General features: G+C 38.1%; 1 protein-coding gene across 1 annotated transcript in view; it reads right to left on the minus strand.

The window, feature by feature from the left end:
- The window catches only part of ATP6AP1 (ATPase H+ transporting accessory protein 1), a 46,191-nt gene extending 31,735 nt beyond the window's left edge, over nucleotides 1–14,456 (minus strand). The window contains exons 1-5 of the mRNA XM_027639904.1: nucleotides 14,255–14,456; nucleotides 10,484–10,610; nucleotides 10,312–10,380; nucleotides 3,326–3,519; nucleotides 2,251–2,294 (exon numbers count right to left, since the gene is read on the minus strand). Of these exons, the coding sequence (XP_027495705.1) occupies nucleotides 2,251–2,294; nucleotides 3,326–3,519; nucleotides 10,312–10,380; nucleotides 10,484–10,610; nucleotides 14,255–14,367 (547 nt within the window). The 5' untranslated portion in view covers nucleotides 14,368–14,456. The remainder of the gene's footprint in view (nucleotides 1–2,250; nucleotides 2,295–3,325; nucleotides 3,520–10,311; nucleotides 10,381–10,483; nucleotides 10,611–14,254) is intronic.
- Nucleotides 14,457–19,093: the final 4,637 nt, after the last annotated feature.

Genomic DNA, 19,093 nt, shown 5'->3' on the forward strand with positions numbered 1-19,093 from the left:
TAAATTTTGGAAATTCTCATCAGATTCATAGATTTTGGAAATTTGCATCAGTCTCAACTAAAATTTGCAGAAGAAAAAAATAATACTTATAAAAATGCACAGATTGACTTCGGTTTTCTCTTTCATTAAAGAAATCAATAGCTTTCTGAAATAACATGTTATTTGCATTTCACTTCAGAAAGGAGCTACGTGTAACTATAGTTACCAGTAGCATCTATAACTCGTGCCTTTGGGAAGATTCTAGAGGCAATTCCTTCATTCAGAGAAGCTTTTGTGAACAGAGTTGATATAGATCTTTGTCTGTGATCAGAACTCTACCTCATGAAGTATTTTCAAATTCTCCAAGGAAAAGGGCCCGGGTTGTCCACTATACTTTAAAGGCCCTAAATTATATGCCTACATGAGAGCAGTAGTGCAGATTTTGCACTTGGTCATGCAAAGTGGCACATCTTCCCTGATCCACACATCTTTTTCCCAATTAACAGCTAACTGACATGAACCCAAGAATTGGTATATCCTGATCTTCCGTCCTCCCACAGGTCACCCGTTAACTTTGCTTTTCCAAAACAAAGTGGCCTGAGACAACAGTGGTATGACTAGACAGTGTGCCCTGGCCTCCAAAAGGGCCAGCTGTGTCCTGGGTGCATCAGGCAAAGCATCGCCAGCCAGTCGAGAGAGGTGATTGTTCTGCTCTGCTCTGCACTGGGGTGCCCTCACCTTGAATATTGTGTGCAGTTAAGCTAGACATTAAGCTATTAGAGAGTGTCCAAAAGAGGACAATGAAGATGGCAAAGGGCCTCGAGCGGAAGCCACTTGAGAAGTGGCTGAGGGCACTTGGTTTGTTCAGCGTGGAGGAGGCTGAGGGGAGACCTCACTGCAATCTTCAACATCCTCACGAGGAGAAGTGGAGGGGCAGGCACTGATCTCTTCACTCTCGTGACCAGTGACAGGACTGGAGGAAATGGCATGAAACTGAGCCAGGGGAGGTTTAGGTTGGATATCAGGAAAAGGTTTTTCACCCAGAGGGTGGTTGGGTACTTGAACAGGCTCCCCAGGAAAGCTGGTCACAGCACCAAGCCTGACGGAGTTCAAGAAGAGTTTGGACAATGCTTTCAGGCACATGGGGCTGTCCTGTGCAGGGCCAGCAGCTGGACTCAATGATCCTTGTGGGTCCCTTCCAACTCAGCATATTCTATGATTCTATGGTTTGGGAAGCTTATTCTACAGTCTGTGTAGCTGATGAAAGAACTGTCCCATAAAGAAAAAGCCAATGTTTAGCCAAGGCCAACATTAAGCCAAGGCTTAATGCTCTGGGGACAAGAAAAGAGAAAATAACTCCTCTGCCATTCAGAGATGGAAATTCAACTGGTTGTTTGAGTATAAAACCCATTCATTTTGGAGTACTGCAAAAACATAGAAAAGGACTCACTAATGATTTCAGTACTAAGATACTTCTTTCTTAATTTCAAATCTCCTTCTGATTTTACACCCCCAGCTCTGAACAGAAACAGTCATTGGCACTAATAACACTGTTTAATTATCAGCCCACTACACTACACTGTATACTCCCAAAACTACCATGTCAGTGATTGGCAGACCTTATAACTCAATCCCTAATTTAGAGTTGTAAGTGAAAGCCCTGCAAAAAAATGAGATGCCGCTCAGTGCCTCTTTGGTGTATGGCATCTCTTTTTCAACCAGACGTTAGGGAAGAAAAAGTTTTTTTTATAGTGTCATATGGAAAGATTCAACTCTAACAAGTAGTCCTTAATAACCACAATCCCAATAAAAGACTTTGATATCAAAGGCAATGAATTGTTTTACAAAGATTAGAAAAACATTTCCTATTCGTGCAGACACCCTCTGTTGAGATCAAGGCCTTGGAACTGCTGGATGAGCCTGGCACCTTCAGCTCCCAGTGTGCAAGGTGAGAAACAAGGAGGCAGTCCAAGCTGCATGGAGACACAAGGTTCGTACTTGGAATACGAACAAAGGCCCATGCCTGAAGCAGAGATGAATTATTACTACATTTCAGGTCACAGAGCCATATCCAGTTTGGTGGATTTTGAATCAGACACTCAGTATTTCAACACTATGATAATCGTCTGCTTATAAGTACTACAGATGGGGGGGAGTAAAATCTTTAAATAGTAAAAAGCAAAGACCAAGAACTAGAGTACACAATCAGCTCCAGTGACAACACAGACTTAAATGATGAAATGTTGGTTATATCTTGGTCATATTACTCACCATTTTCAGCAATTGCTTCTAGGGTGGAAATCTCTTTTAAACCACTACAGAAAGAGTGGAAGAAAAATAATTAAAAATCTTTTCTAGGAAAAACAATGAGAACCACAAATGTATGAAGATACTGACTAGTAAAAGCATTACAGTCAGTGTCAGTCCCTCCATCATTCTCTCGTCTCCTCCTAATGACCATTTTCTTCTACAAAGCCATTAAAAGTACAAGGATCATAATCTTCAGCTGATTCCTTAAACCCCTCAAACTTCCTAGGCTACTAATGTTATTTCGATCAATCTTCAGGCAGCTTTCTTTTCATTTGGTATTGGCCCCTTGTCTACCATTAGTACATGAGCTCCTTAAAACAAGTATCATGCCTCTTTCTGTGAAGTTATGTGACAGCTAGAATTGCACTTCTTTCGGACACAGATATATGCACCTTACACTGACATGCATGTCATGATGTCCAAATGCCCAAGTAAAAGGCTGGGGAGAAGAAAGAGCAGGAGCAGCTGAGCAACTATGCCTTATATTTTCTAAATATACATTCACCTGAAGGAACAGTCTCACTCTACCTCTGTTAAATCACAGTCCTCATAGGGCTGGAAACATGAAGAATTATAGCCCACCTCTTCCTTCCAGAGTGATGAAAATCAGTCTCTTTATTCATATTAGCTTCAGGTTTGTCTGCATGATTAGTTGCTTGCTTATTTATTCTGCCAGGGTTTTTTTGACCCCTGGTATGCCTTCTAGCAATTAATTCTGCAGGTTAATCATGTGTTGAGTAAAATAATTGAGCCTTTCTGCTAAAAGTGTGTTGCCATTTAGTTTTATCAGCTGTCCCTTTGTTCTCATATAATGAGTCAGACAAAATAGACATGCCTGACTGCCTTGCTCAACATAATTTATCTATTATACCTGGTAAGCTCATCAGGGGGCTTTGAAAAACACTGAATTCACCCTTGTAAGAGCCCTGTAAGCTTCTATTCTGTTTTTTGAATTTCCTGAATACAACTGATGTTTGCAAAAGCTCTAAAATTCATGCACACATGTGGGTCAGTTCTGTTTGTGATAAGCTCCTACCTGACAAGTGGTTGTAGTTGAACCACCAGTAAGTTTCCTTCGGATGCATTCACTTCCAGCTGAGACACATTGAGATTAGTTACATTTGTTAACTTCCAATCTCCTGACTCCTGAAGAAAGCTCAGAAGATACCTGGTAGCCTCACAGTCAACAGCTGGTAAAACTAAAGATGAAGGAGAAGACTGAAGAATTTCCTGTAATAAATTTATGAACAGTTTATTTACTTGCTTAATATTTAGTTGCTTAATAATTACACACAAACCTTCTTTTTTTTTTTTTTTTAAGTATCCTTAATTTAATATTCAAGGTGAGGAACCACCACGGTAAACATCACGTGAATTCTCACCAGCCTGATGCTGGCGGCAGCCTGCTTCTGGAAAGGGGCAGTGGAGAGACACTTGCATTGCTCTTATTCCTGAACATTCTTGCAGCAAGCTTAAAGTGCTCAGTTACACCATCTTCTTACTTGCCCTTTCCACACGTGTGGTGTAAGAGGAGAGACAGATGATGTAGAAGTTCTCAAGCTAAGAGTGTACTGGAGATGAGCGTACAGGTTTTGAACGCTCCCAAAACCAAAGCTCACACCACCCTCTAACTAAATGCCCTCGTGAGTGACAAGGAACAATGTCAAACACCTCCAGTTCCAGCAGCTTCAGTAAAGAGTCATATTTTGCATAATAAACACTCTGTACATCCTGGTGGTACAGCACATGGTACAGACAAGTGTCTAATTTGTAGCTGCTAATTAAAAAAGCTATATATTTCAGGATGTACAGAGCCTCCAGACACAAAAACAAACAAAGCTTATGTCATGTACTTTCTACTTGAAGTAGAAAAGTAGCTTTGTTTGTTTATAAAGCTCAGGCTGAATTGGTTCAGATGATAAAGCATAAGGGTATCCATCAGCTTATTTACAATTCTCATAGCTGAGTTTCTGATAAAAATACTTGAGTGAAATTAATTGAAAAACATTCTCATTCTGTAAATTTTAAACCCTCATAGTCAAAAAACATTTTTCCAAAGATTTTTCTTGATAATAAAATTAAATATTTGGGGAAACAAAATACAAGATGAAGACTTGAAAATTATCAAAATTAATGTACCCCAACTTTAATGTTGTGGTAGGTTGACTCTGGCCTGTTGCCAGGTGCCAAACAAATCTGCTTTGTCACTGCTCTCTTCAACTATACAAGGAAGAGAAAATAAAACAAAAGGCTCATGGGTCAGGAAGAGGTCACTCACTAACTACTGTCATAAGAAAAACAGACCTGACTTGGAGAAATTAATTACAACTTGTTAACTTTGCTTTCCCATTTTCTACATTTAAGTCTAGACTAAGTCTGTCACTTAATCCAACATTCAGATATTCAGGTTGTTACAGACTCTTTCTCTCCCTCTGATGCAAGTGTTGTAGTGTTGCTAACACTTTCCTCCTACTGTTCTTTTTTCCTTTTTGTCTCTGGCTGCCTACCACTTTTTTGACCTGCTTTGGTTCTTTCTAATTGTTCACGTTTTCCTTCCTAGGCAAGGGCTAGTTATTTTCACATTTCTATAGATGCTTATAAGAGAGGATTATGCAGTATTGTCTGACTTGCCAGACTAATAAATAAAAAACTGCAGAAATTGAAATAGAGCAGAAAGCACTGATCTTGTTTACAGGTCTTAGAGCAGCAATTTTAGCACCACCTGGAAGGAAAAGATAAATTTTGGTTTGTTTACAGATATGAATTTAGAGCTGAAATTCTGAGCATTTCAATGATTTCGGTTTTTTTTCAATATTTTAATCCCTTGTCCCATAGTAGCAGCCAGAATGACAGCAGTCACTTTTTCCAAGGATATATATTAAGTAGATTACTCATATATTGTAGAATAAGATATAAAATGCATCATTACTGAGTAATATCTGAACTGTGCCTTTGCTCCTAACCAATCCTACACTGCCACCTGTCTCAGCATCCAGCCGTTGGTATTCAACTGTTTTCCATCTGAAGGGTAGAAACAGCTGGATATCAATTCCTTAGCCTCAGTCATTCTAATCATGCATTTTGTTCGTCCATCTTGACATTTGGCAACAGTGCACTTTTCTCTTCAATACCCCTATGTCACTTTACACATTTTAGGGTTTCAGTTACTACGCTTGTTCAAAAAATGAGAACTCCAAAAGAGGGTGGAGAATGAAGAGGACTATTGAGAAACACCTGATTTTTTATCATGCTAAAGAAAAGAGGTACAACCACACAGTAGCTAGAAATGGGAGAGGGAGGGGGAGATGGAGAGGGAGAGACAGAGAGAGGAAAAAAAGGGAAAGGGAAAGGGAAAGGGAAAGGGAAAGGGAAAGGGAAAGGGAAAGGGAAAGGGAAAGGGAAAGGGAAAGGGAAAGGGAGGGAAAGGGAGAGGGAAGAAAACCTCCTATTGAACTGTCAGATGGACAGCAGAACTTCCTACACCAAATGCAGTATCTATAACCTGTTTATGGGCAGCTTACTCTGATTATGAGCACGTTTACTTTCTTTAGTGTCCCTTCAAGCAATCTCCTTGGAGAAACAGATAGAAACATCATTCTTGGATGACATATACCACTGGTCAGGGTTTTTTGAAGGTAGGTTTGGGATGACTGTCCACATTTCTAGCCATCCTGAAGTAGCTGCATTAGGATAAATCTGTGCCCAGACTTACTTGTCCTTACTTCAGTGTTATAACTGCACTGATATTACACCTAAGCTATTTGAAGCTTGAATGGTGTAAATTTAGGTCTATCACTAAAATCTTATTGTTGAAATCTTTGTTAAAAACTTATGCATTTGCCTGTAAAAGATCATGTAGGTCTACTCAAGGTTCTGAATTAGTTCATTTGGCATCAAAGTTGATAGACAGTCCTATAATAATAAATATTAGTTGGGAAAAAGATTCCTGTTTGAGCTGCAGAAATATCTGGAAACCTATGTTTGAAGCAGACAGGCTCTTCCATGTAAAAGAAATAATTTGATTATTTTTTTTAACTGTATGTCATTTAAAATATTAAAGTATTGTATTTATGTTCTACAGCATTGGTCAATGGGTTATGTGTAAAAACGAAAAATCTATTTAAACAGATTAGGAAGGTCATCTGTTTCTACACACAGTGATAACTGCAAAGAAAGTTATAATCATTTAATTTTAACTTTCCAATTACTATCTATCTTATAAACTCTTACACTGTAGGTGTATCCTTCAAATGTATGCATAAAGCTATACATTATGATTTTAATGAAAACTGATCTGATGTCCTTCTGCTAATAAAGTGTATTGCAAATACAGGAAGTACTGTTGAACAAACCTCCGTACTACTATGCTGTATAGCGGGAAACATGACACAAGATTTTTTTTTCCCAAGGGTTACAGAACCATCCAAAGAACTAGAGAGAAGAAAACCTGAAGTCCAAGAAAGGGAGGAAGTATTCCAAAGAATTAAATACAGACTATAACAACAAGGAAGGATTATATTGGGGAAAAGCTTGACATGGCTTTTGTGAAAAGTTTTGCCTCACAATTCTGCTGAAAATCTCCAAAGGAGTCAATAATCATGCACACTAGGAAGCTCTAGCTGGTACTGTCCACTTGGATCCACAAAAGGCATTTGGCAGTCTTGAAGCAATGACTGCTAAAGAAATGAAGCTGCTTTGGTGAGAGAGAGGCAGTCTTCACAGGAAGGTAGGTAAAGGATAAGTAAAGATACAGCAAGCAAGGGGTAGAAAAAATATATGTTACTGCACTCGAGTCTGTTCTGTTCCATACGTTCATAAACTATCTGGTAGAACGATATAAATATTGAGCTAATGAAATCTACTCATTATGCTGAATTATTCAAGGCAAGGGCTGACTGATGAACTACAGAAGCAACTTATGGTACAACCTCTTGGACAACAGAATGATTGATAAGATTCAATGTAAATTGATTTTAGCAGAGCGCAGGGTGAGAAGAAAACAAACCTAATTTTATCTACACAATAGTAGGTAACAGAACTGAGTGTTACCCTTCAATAATGAAACCTTGAGGGTTACAACAGCTCTTTGAAAATGGCAATTCAGAGGCTGATAGTGATCAGAATTGGAAAAATAAAATATTAGTAGTGTTTTAGAACAGGCTAGAGAACCAAACACCATGTCACTGAATAAATCTATGATGAATTTTATGTTGATTATTATGCAGTTCTGCATGTTTCCCTGTCAAAAAATAATGTAATAAAACTAAAAGAAATGAAATAAAGAAAATCAAAACTATACTAGGACCTCTGTATCACATGTGACTAAACAGTATTTCTCAGTCTATGACCACTGAGTGATGATACGATGGAGTTATAGGACCACGAATGGCAATGACTTACAGTCATAATTACGCTGTTGCACAGCTGGCCACTAATTGGAGTTTGTTACCATACATTGCAGTTCTAAGGAGCTGAGCATTGTCTAGGGAAAACCAAAACTAATATTAAAGAAAAACAGTTTGTAGGGTAGGGGACTGCTTGACAAAGAAGTTCCCCAAATGCTAACCTTTGTATTTTATTATTTAATTTAAAAGTTGTTTGGAAGTTCAAGAGAAATGATCTACCTGTAAGATTCCTTTTGTATTAACTGGAAATAGAATTCTTTTATAGCATACGAACCCACTGATACCAAAAGCTCAAAACAGCTGCTAATGTAGCTGAACAAATCTAATATCTGAAAACGTCTCTGAGGTTTACAGGCTTATATCTCTTTTACAAATAACACTTTCTTATTGTAGTACGCATGCTGCTACATGCACATATACATTCTAAGTGAAATCTCCTGTTTAGGTTTATGAATAAATTTGCATTTCTGTAGTTTGAAAGGAGAATACTTGAGAGACATGGGACTTTTGTTGTAGCTTAACAGATCACTTGTATAATATAGACTGTGAAGGTAAAAAAATTGTGATTATGCAACATTAAAGATTCTAATTTCCCCAATGAGAAAATTCAAACTTGACCTTCACTTTGGTCTGTGTTGAGTGAATATTATAACAATTTTTCATAGCAAGATTAAGAATGGATTTCTTAGCCAAAGTATCTCAAATGAAGTGCAACTAATACAGTAGAAACTGAGCAAATTTTTGTAAACTCTGTTACATCCAGTATGGAACTGAATGATTATAAAGATCCTTTTCTGGACCTACAACCTAAACCCTATGAAATAAAAACTAAACTGTGCAATAGATACTGACAAAACTCTCTGTATAGGCACCTAGGTGAAAAAGAAATATGCAATTTATACATCTCATTTTCTTTCACTCATGTTACAGCATCTCACCTCCCCCAGACTATGCTAGAAAAGCACCAAGATTGCAAAGTCCAACAGAACAAATCTAGGAAGTGCTGGAGTTAAGGTGAGCAATTTGTTGAAAAAAAAACTTTCCCATTTTAAAGAAGCCATAATGAGAAAAAATTTCTTAGCTCCAAGACAGAGAGGGGACAGAGGCAAGGTTAGAAAGCAAACAGTGGCTGACATTTATTCAGACTGTTGAAAACTTAGGTTTAAATCTTTGCTCTGCCAGAGACAGACCAAAGATTTACTTCAACATGACCTTTTGTTTATCTGAGGACCTCCTCACCAGCCCTCAGTAAGTCTTCAATCCACCCACCATACTGCCTAATTTCTAAACCCATTAGTCTCTGGACTCATCTCTAGCCTTTAGAGCCTCTAATCTCTATCTACAGTACTGATAGAGTCCTGATTACAAGGCAAAAGAAGGAAGTTTTATATACTTTGATACCCCTTCTCTTAAACATCCAAGGCCTACTTAAATAAGACCACCACATCATTAGGAACTTGCAATGCCACTCATTGCAATGCGTTTCACACAGCTTCTGAAATTAAACCAGTTCTGCAGTCAGACAGCAACAAAAATTTGCTCCAGCCGCAGCCTTGCAGAGATGTTAAACCCAGAGAAAATAAGGCATACCAGAGAAGTACCAGTGCATCTGCCTGCAGACACAACCACTGATCCTTACATTGCAACTGATTATGACTCCCATTCATTCCTCAGAAAAACCATGTATGTACTCTTAATAGTTGGTTTTTGTTCCAGCATCAGTGCTAAAATACTGTTATGTGGCAAAGAGATAAAGATCTCCCGTTTCAGCCATGCAAGGAAGATGTGAGATTCTTAGTATAGCTGTAGAGATAGGTAATGTGTGAATATTTATGTATTTAATTACACATAGTGCTTGCTGTGTAATGCTTGGGAATTTACACTTCTTTGTGTGCTCTGATATCATTTACATTAACTCTGTTCATCCTGCACTGCCTCCAGGAATATCTTTATCACTTCCATGTGTGAACATTTTGTCTAATTATACTTTGATAAACTGTCATATAAGTACAATCATAGATCCTGTGCCCAAAATCTGTAAACCTTCTCAGTGAGGACAGAAGTTGAAGCTGCTGACTGACTCAGGAGCACTCCATTTTAAATTCTGTGCCTGAAGTTTATTTCAAATTAATCAAGTAGCATTATATTTATTATAGTATTTATTGATATCTTAATTCAAATATGAAACAGTTAACTCCCTTCAATTGCTATGAAAATAAAATAGGTATTAAATTCTGAAAGGAATAAATGATTGATTCCTATAACTTCTTTCTTCCTGTGGCTTCAAAATAGAATTCTGGGGTCTCAGTCTTCAAGTTTATATTCTTTTTTTCAATAGAAAATTGCAGCATGTTTAAGAACAATTTTGTCAGTTATGATGAATTCTGAAAACTTTAGAAATAAAAGAACTACAAAGCACACATCTGCAAATTCAGTTGATTTCCTTTAATATATCTGCTTAAACTGCAAAAATCTCAATAAATAATTTAAATAGAAAAACTTCTGCAATTCAGTTCCATTTTCCCAGTTATTGTCTGTTTGCATCTTTCTTACTCGTTTTTTTTTTCTTTTAATTTTAAATACTGCATATGAAGAAATAAAAGAGAGAAATGCTTGCCTGAACATTTTGAAACGGATTCTTGTTGCCATAGGATTCACTGAGGTATGTGAAATCATCTACACTAAGCTGAAAAACAAAGAGAGTAGGTTGGTGAGAAGGAGCCATGGCATTTCATTTAGGTAGACTTGTACTCAGCATTGGTGAGAGAAAAGGAATCGATGTCACATACCCTATCTTGCAGAAACAAGACGAGGTTTCTGGAGTTCTGGGTAAAAAGAGATTGCAAGAGTACTGTCAGCTCCTGTGCTGAGACAACGTGCCCTTCATGCATAGCAGGGTCTGGATTCCACTGTGATCTGCAAAGGAATAATTTTTTTTCTGTAAAATTTCCTACCAATGATGATACCTCTTCTTTCTTTAAATATGCAGCAGCAGATAACGATATCCTCATTTTTAGATTAAGTTTACAGTTTAGTTTGCTTTCATTCTACTCAACAGAAAAATAACTTGCCCACTTATTCCTGTATCTGACTGATTGTGTTAAAGCAGGAATAAATTTCATCCAACAGGGTAATGTCTTTCTCTATTTTCTTGTCTGTGTGCAACAGCACAGTTGCATCTTTCCGAAGTTAGTTACTAAGTGGAATGAAGAAGAATATGTTGAAAACCTTCAGAGAGAATTCTCAGAGGCAATCTGAAATCCCAAAACACTTACCAGCAGGTATGTTGCTGGTCAAGAGAAGTAGAACTCAGACTAGACCATAAGTCGTCATAAACTAGTAGTTTTTAATAAAAGCTTTTATTATGTAGAAATGTCTCTTCAGTGTTATTGTAAACATGTTCTCTCCTAAGGTTTTCATGATGAAGGAATCATTCTGCAGAAGCTGCTCAGAAAAGCCACCTTTCCAGCAGCAGAAGCTCTTCTGAATGGAATGGTTCAAGACACCAAGAAAAGCTCACAATTCTTTTGCCACTTTGCTAGTTGGGAAAAGAGACCAACCTCCACCTGCCTACAACCTCCTATGAGGTAGTTGCAGAGAGCGATAAGGTCTCTCATCAGCCCCCCTTTCTCCAGGATAAACAACCCCAGTTCCGTCAGCCAGTCCTCGTAAGACTTGTGCTCCAGCCTCTTCACCATTTTTGTTGCCCAGTCAGTATGTTTTCCTGGCTGATTTACTGTGAATTGCAGGGTGAAACGGAGATATGTGACTGCCACAGATTGTGGATACACTGATGGTGTGCCTTACTGAATGCAATCAACCAGTCCATCTCTTTGAACTCTTCACCTCAAGCGATCAGCAAGAGATCAGTAAGCAACGACATGGGGTGAAACGGGCAGTTGGCCAACACACATATTGATTGCTATAATTGATCGCTCACACAAAATTTTCTGTCCCAATATGCAACAGCCTTGTGCAGTCACCCACATTGCAGGTGCATCAGACTCACCACCACAGAACCATCCAGGGGTCCTCAGCTGTGGAGGCTCACAGTGACAAGCATCTTTGCTAATGTATGTGCTTTCCTGCACATAAGTTTAAGGAAACTCAAAACAAAGCATTAATTTTTCTATATAAGCATAGCATAAATGAAGGCAGTAATATATTTTCAATTACTATAAGCAAAAATCATTCCCAAAACAAACACATGAGGGCGCAATTGCAAGACTTAATGAATTTATTTCCTCAAACTCCCTCTCTTATCTATGGAGGGAGAGAAATTCTTTTGAATATTGGTTCAAAATGGCTAAATCAAATTTCTTCTGTTTATCATATGCAATAAGAATTCCTCAATCTCTCCTGCTTTGAAAAGCAACCAGGGAATATTAGTTTAAAGGCCAATGTTAGATAAAGGCACATTTTTCATGCCAAAGTTATTTGGAGAATATCTAGTGATATATTACTATTTCTTTGTGGAAAGTACAACATTGTGACCTACTGAGTTATTCTCAAGTTGAATGGAGAAAGATTGTTGTTTTTTAAAAATCACTTTTCTCCAAGTAGAGATCTGCATTTTTCTTTATAGAGGAAAGAGGTATTTGATTTACTAATGTCTCTGTAAGGACTGATATCACACTTCTCTTATGCTTTGTGCACTACATGTGTTGGTGAGTTGCAGGTTTCATCTCTAACATTATCTTTAATAGCATGATTATAGTACAATAATAATGCATAAGACAGACTTTGAAGTGTTACATTTCATAATACAGCTGGGATTTGCCTTAAAAACTCTGACTATTTCTAAATAAGAACAAAATGTAGTATTCTTCAACTATTCAATATCAAATCCTAACAGATAACGTGGCAAAGGGTGATGGAATAGATCAGTGAATCTCGGCTTCTATTGATCAGTGAAGCACTAAACTTTTAAACTGGTGGGACGTGTTCCTACAAAGTAAATAGAAATCCATTGATAATTGCTGCACTTCTGTAGTTAACTTTCCTAAAATTCTTATTAGTAGTTTCCAGATTTCGTGGGCCTGTAGATCACGCACTGTAAACCTTGCATCACTGCAAAGTACCAAGATGTAAAGCACAGAGTCAAGGGTTAGCAACCAAAATTTGCTGTTAGAGTTAATTTATTTTAGAAATAAATAAATAAATATATAAACTTTCTTTTCAGTTGCTTCATCAGCCTTCACTAGAACTAATTTCAGCTCCACAAGAACTTCTCCTTTCAAAATGCAAAGGAAAGATGGCAGAAGGAAGATTTCTTCCAGAAAATTTTCTATTTCTGAAAACACGAAACTGGCTTAACCAGTCCACTATCCTGATTTTCTTACTCTAGATTTGTATAAACCAGAACAATCTGCAGTAGAACAAGCTGATAATTGCATCTTGATGGAAAGTTTGCTTTTATTACCATGAGGGATTAACTGATAAGACTTTGTTTATATTGACAATAGGTGTGTTGCTTATATAAACCAGAAAGTAGGACAAAGGAAGCACTGATCTTTTCTTAGATGCTTAGGATCACTTTTATGCTAAGAACAGCTCTTTCCAACACTTACTTGGTTTTTAAATACAAAGGTTTATTACTCATACATATGCCCATCTTATATAGGGGTGAATCACTTAGTATTTCGAATATAAAAAACCCCTTGATGTTGAGATATCCATTTATTTTCTTCAGGAAAAAAAAGTCAAAGCTACCAAGTCAAACTTTTTCAAAATTTTTAGATTTCTATATGCAGTGGTCCTCATAGAGAACAGAGTTTCAGGTTTCGGAAATGCATAATAGATGAGTAGACACATGTAAAAGGCAGTAAATAAGTGGCCCATAGTCTTCTGACAACTTTACATATCCAGTATCGACCTGAACTTGCCCAAGTTGCCATATTTCTGGAAATCCCTAGAAATCACACAAAATCCTTAAAGTCTGCATGAATAAAATTCCTGGTTGGAAAAAGAGGAGCCTATCTCTGGTTCTTTTAAGACAGGTTCAGTCTTATTTCATAAATTATACACAAACCCCTGAATTTCATCTCTTTGGATCTGTCAAGACTCTGCAATTGCTTCTAATAACTGGTATATATATATTCAGCAGTGTATTTAAAAACCTGTATTAAAAAGAACATTGAAGTGAAAAGTCAGGGTTCAGGAGTTAGGAAATGCAAGGACTAAGGTTGCCTACACAGTTTTTGGTCAGCTCCTTTTTGTGACACTGCCTTATGGTGTGACTTTGAGTCACAATGTCTCCAACAGTCATGAGACAGACATCTCAAGGATGCCTTAGGGTGAATAAAGCACATCTACTTCAGATTTTTAGACTATGGATTTTATTTACTTCTTTCTGCCCGGTTTAGAACACCAAAGTTATAAATAAAAATGGGTAAAATGATCTATTGGGTTGTTTGATGGCCAAGAGGCAGATTTATTTATTTGAAAATTTTATTGCCATGAGCTGATTTACCAGAATCGACGCTACACAATATATAGTTCTGCGCGCACACACACAGAGCAACAGCATAAGCAGGAATACATTCTATTAGATTTCTTACCTCTGAGTTGACCAAAGCAGCATCGGCACATGATCCACAGACAGAGACATTTTGAACAGCATAGCAAGGGTGCACAGCAGCGGGGCTGGAGCAGTAGAGTAGAGCTGTGCCATGGCTCCAGGCGAGTGCACACGGAACTGGCCAGCCACAAAAGAAAAGTCCGAGCGTGTGCACAGCTGCACTTCCCGGTTGGGTTGCTGTTATCCAGATTCAGCCAGGCTGCTGGGTGACGCAGCTCTCTAACAGCAGGGGGAATTTTCAAAACATGAACTTCCTTCACTTGAACTTGGGAGTTACTCATATTTTTAATACTCTTGGGTTTGGGATTTAAGCAGCTCATAAAACTCTCTGCAGTAAAAGCATAGACTGTTTCCTCTAGTGCAAGGAAGAGTCATGAAGTCCAAACTCCTGTCCTACACAGGCTGATAAGAGAGTTGTGCAACTTCAAAATGGAGTTTATAGAAAGTTTTCTCCACTGCACAGAATGTATCCTGCAGAACTTCTATCTTCTTCCCCTGTTACATATTATCATGTCCCTCAGCTTAGTTCTTTCACATGTATTGAGAGCTGGTGTCACACATTTGGGTGTTGACAGGTTTGAAATCTGCAACAAATCTACCCATTGCAGATTCCAGCAAGAAGCAGGAGAGAGAGAAAACGTTCAGAGTGTATCCACTTAAATATGGAATTGTTAAGCTATCTTTTGCATGGAGGATGCTATCCCAGAAATCAAAAATATCTAAGTCAGGGGCAAATTATAATCACTTCAGAAACTAACATGACTTCAGTATTTCACAACTCTCATGCATGATCAAAATAGTCATGGAGAATTCCTTCATGCCAGGAAGCAAATTCCTCTGGCACACATTTTTGTGCCTGCCAAACACTGAGCTGTTTCTACACCCCGTGACTAGATTAGGCAGCAGCAGTCTTGACACGTTAGGCACTGGGCACTCCACCATCAGAATAGGATGTTAGAGACCATACACAAAAGAAACTCTGAGGTTTGTTAAAACAAGTTGTGATAAGGCAAAAATAAGGAACCACAATGACAATTGTACAAGAACTCACAAACAGATATCAGAAGACATGCATGTCTGGATCTGAGCACACATAACTGGATCACTTAAATCCACTTACCTTAGCCCAAAGCATACTGTTATAGTAAGGTTGTTTAATATAAGGCAATTTGTTCATCAATTCAATCTGAAATCAAATTTCTGGGACAAAAATAAAAATTTTGAGGGAAGCAATAAACCAAACTTCTACATGTTCCTTTTCTTTTCCATACTGATAACACAAAATTTAGCTCTTTAACTGCACTATTCCCTCTTTTTCCTCCTCCGAGATACATTAGAAATCCTACCTCTTCCCTTTAACAAGCTAGTGTTTGTTCCCCAAGAGTCACACCACGTGACTGAGTATCATCTAAACAATTCTTGAACTCTGTCAGGCTTGGTACTATGACCACTTCCTTCCACTGGGAGCCTGTTCCAGTACCCAACCACCCTCTGGGGGAAGAATCTCTTTCCAATATCCAACCTAAATCTCCCCTGACACAACTTCGGGCCATTCCCTCAGGTCCTGTCACTGGTGACCACAGAGAAGAGATCAGTACCTGCCCCTCCTCCTCCCCTCACAAGGAAGTTGTGACTGCAATGAGGTCTCCCCTCGGTCTCCTCCAGGCTGAACAGACCAAGTGACTTCAGCCGCTCCTCACACAGCTTCCCCACAAGGCCCTTCACCATCTTTGTTGCCCTCCGTTGGACACTCTCTAATAGCTTAATATCTTTCTTATACTGCAGAGACCAAAACTGTGTACTGGGTTTGTACAAAACATTTCTGGGCAACAAGTAGAAGAACAAGACCATGTGGTTTCTACCCTGCTTCCTCTTCCTCCCCAATACCATGGCAACACAAACCACAGGACCTCCATTCAATTTCTGTATATGCTCTAATCACTGTGGGCCTCATCATCACATACTGAACTTTGGATTTTCTTCACTGTTTTATTCTTCCAACATGCACAGTTGCTGGGTATACTTTCCATATTCTACCTTATAAAAACAGTCTTAAAACTTGTTGAAACAAAACTAGATTGTTTAGTCTCAGATTACCATATTACTTACGAACAAACTTTTAACCAAAACCAAACTGACTTCCTTTTTAGTATTTCTCCACAAACCACAGTTTAGGAACAACTGAAGTGAATAAAGCTTTGAAAAAAAGCAATGAAGAGAACCTATTGAGTGGGATTTTAATTCGTCTCCCTTGGTAAATTTAGCTCACAAATGTATCCGCTTATATTTTCTCCTTTTTTTTCACTCCTAAAGGGTTTTTTTGGCTAAACAATATGAAAAAATATACCTATTGCAAAGATATTTTTAAAAATATTACTTTCATTCATTTAATTGTAATTAGATGAGATCACAGTGGTTCTTTTATCTGTGAGCAGGAAACTAAACCCACTTTTGATTACTGTAAAAAAATCTGGATTCAAAAAGAAGCGTGAATGATGGAGGTAAATCCTGTAAGCCAGACTATAAGGGATGACTGTTGTAACAAGGACAATTGACAGTACAAGATAAGCCAAGAGAACTGTGCACACACAGGTGATAAAAGTAAGTCCCATTCATTTTGCATGCAAATTTGATCCTTAAGCAATAGATTTGGGAGCTAACATGATACTACAGCAGCATATTAAAGAACTTCTGGTGAGGCCACATCTGGAGTACTGTGTCCAGTTCTGGGCCCCTCAGTTCAGGAAGGATATTGAGGTGCTGGAGCAGGCCCAGAGAAGAGCAACAAGGCTGGTGAAGGGACTGGAGCACAAGTCCTTATGAGGAGAGGCAGAAGGAGCTGGGGTTGTTCAGCCTGGACAACGGGAGGCTCAGGGGAGACCTCATCACTCTCTACAACTCCCTGAAAGGAGGTTGTAGCCAGGTGGGGGTTGGTTTCTTCTCCCAGGCAACCAGCAGTAAGACAAGAGGGCATGGTCTTAACTTGTGCCAGGGGAGGTTTAGGTTGGATATTAGGAAGAAATTCTTTACAGAGAGAGTAATCAGGCATTGGAATGGGCTGCCCAGGGAAGTGGTGGATTCTCCATCCCTGGAGGTTTTTAAGATGAGACTGGATGTGCCATGGTCTAGTAACCATGGTGGTAATGGATCAAGGTTGGACTTGATGATCTCAGAGGTACCTTCCAACCCAGTTGATTCTATGATTCTATGATTCTTCTATCAGCTCAGATAATAAACATATTCAAATTTAGGCTCTTTAAAAAATAAATAATATTTAAAAGAATCCAAGATTTGGATGATTTTTTGTTTTTAATCTCAGTTACTATTAGCATAATTTCCTATTGAAAAAGTATTTTCTATATGCCAAATAGGAGTCAGTAACTTTGTGTTACCCTGACATATTTAATTTATAATCCTGCTTTATCACTGTTTACAATAATTGTATTATCTAAGAAGGCAACTAATGTTTTGTTCATTAGGACATCTTTTTAGGGCAAGGAGCTGGGGGAAACAGCTTCTTCTTCCTTTGAGACATAAATAGGGAGATTTACATCCTGGAAAAAGCATGGATTTTCCTCTTGGAGTGGGAAAGCAAAATGCATGTGTTTCCTTGCAAATTACCATATTACTCACTTATGCATGTGGGAAGACAGCTAGAATTTTTCCCTCTGAAAATGAATTGCCAGTGGTGTTGGAGGTGGGTTGAAGGCAAATTTTGCTCCATGTTCCAAAACTCTTGCTCACAAGAGTCCTGTGAGGAAAGCAGTAGGTGTTGATGGGCCTCATGTCTCTGCTAGTGCAGAAGGAGCAATACAGGCCTTATGGGCCACTCCCCTTTACCTGGGAGTGTCCAGGAAAGAACTGATTCAAACACAGCATCTCTCCTGTGTTTGAACAGGAGGGTTCAGGAGTGTGAATTCCTCCTGTGCTTAACCTCTGAGCTGTGATTTAAGAGACTTAATAAGCTTATCACTTCAGCCACTTATCAGAAGTGAATGGAGAAGGTTAGAATTTCACCTCACAGTCTATTCTCCTTTGAAGAGGCACTGACAATTTACAGTCATTTGTTCTCATTATCCTGGAAGTACCTATGCTCCAAAGCAGACACCTTATTACCAGCAGATCCTAAAACCATCTTGTGAGTAACTCTCTGAAATTCAAGCAAAGATGATCAGCTGTGCTTGTAAAGAATTTAATCAGTTCTATTAGAAATTGTCAGGTCTGACCTTTTATCTGAATAGTTTTCTTTTCCTGATAAAATGCAATGACTGCTCCTAAAACTCTAGTATTTTTACTCTTCCTCTGATCTTTTCAGTCAGCTTTCCCAGTATTCTCCATTGTCTGATACAGAGAACACTTTAATTCTTCATACTTCTCCAGTACCATTTCAATATCATATATAAGCTACATAAATGGGGGAAGCAATTCAGTAACTATGGGAGAAAAGTTTTAAATTAATTCCTTTTCAAATGCAATACAATTATAAATGCTATGGACAAAAAGTGGTAAAAAAGTCATTGGTTTTAAATTCAGTAACAATATCAATAAAGCATTTATAATGATCCAAATTAACAATTAAAGACAACTAACATGAAGGATTTTATAGTGATTTCAATTATGATGCATTTTTTTAAAAGCTATACTACTGTAATTATGTTGGCTTTACTTGGCTTTGCCCTATCAAGAGAACTCAGATATCCGACATATTGAAAATACTTTTCCATTTTGCAACAGCTCTCTTTCCATACATTGTATCCTCCAAAACTTTCAATTTCTATGCTTTCAAAAGGCATTTTTTGAAACTGATTTGTAGGACATT

The sequence above is a fragment of the Corapipo altera genome, unplaced genomic scaffold (genome assembly GCF_003945725.1).
Source record: "Corapipo altera isolate COAL_440 unplaced genomic scaffold, ASM394572v1 1b, whole genome shotgun sequence".
Taxonomy (NCBI): domain Eukaryota; kingdom Metazoa; phylum Chordata; class Aves; order Passeriformes; family Pipridae; genus Corapipo; species Corapipo altera.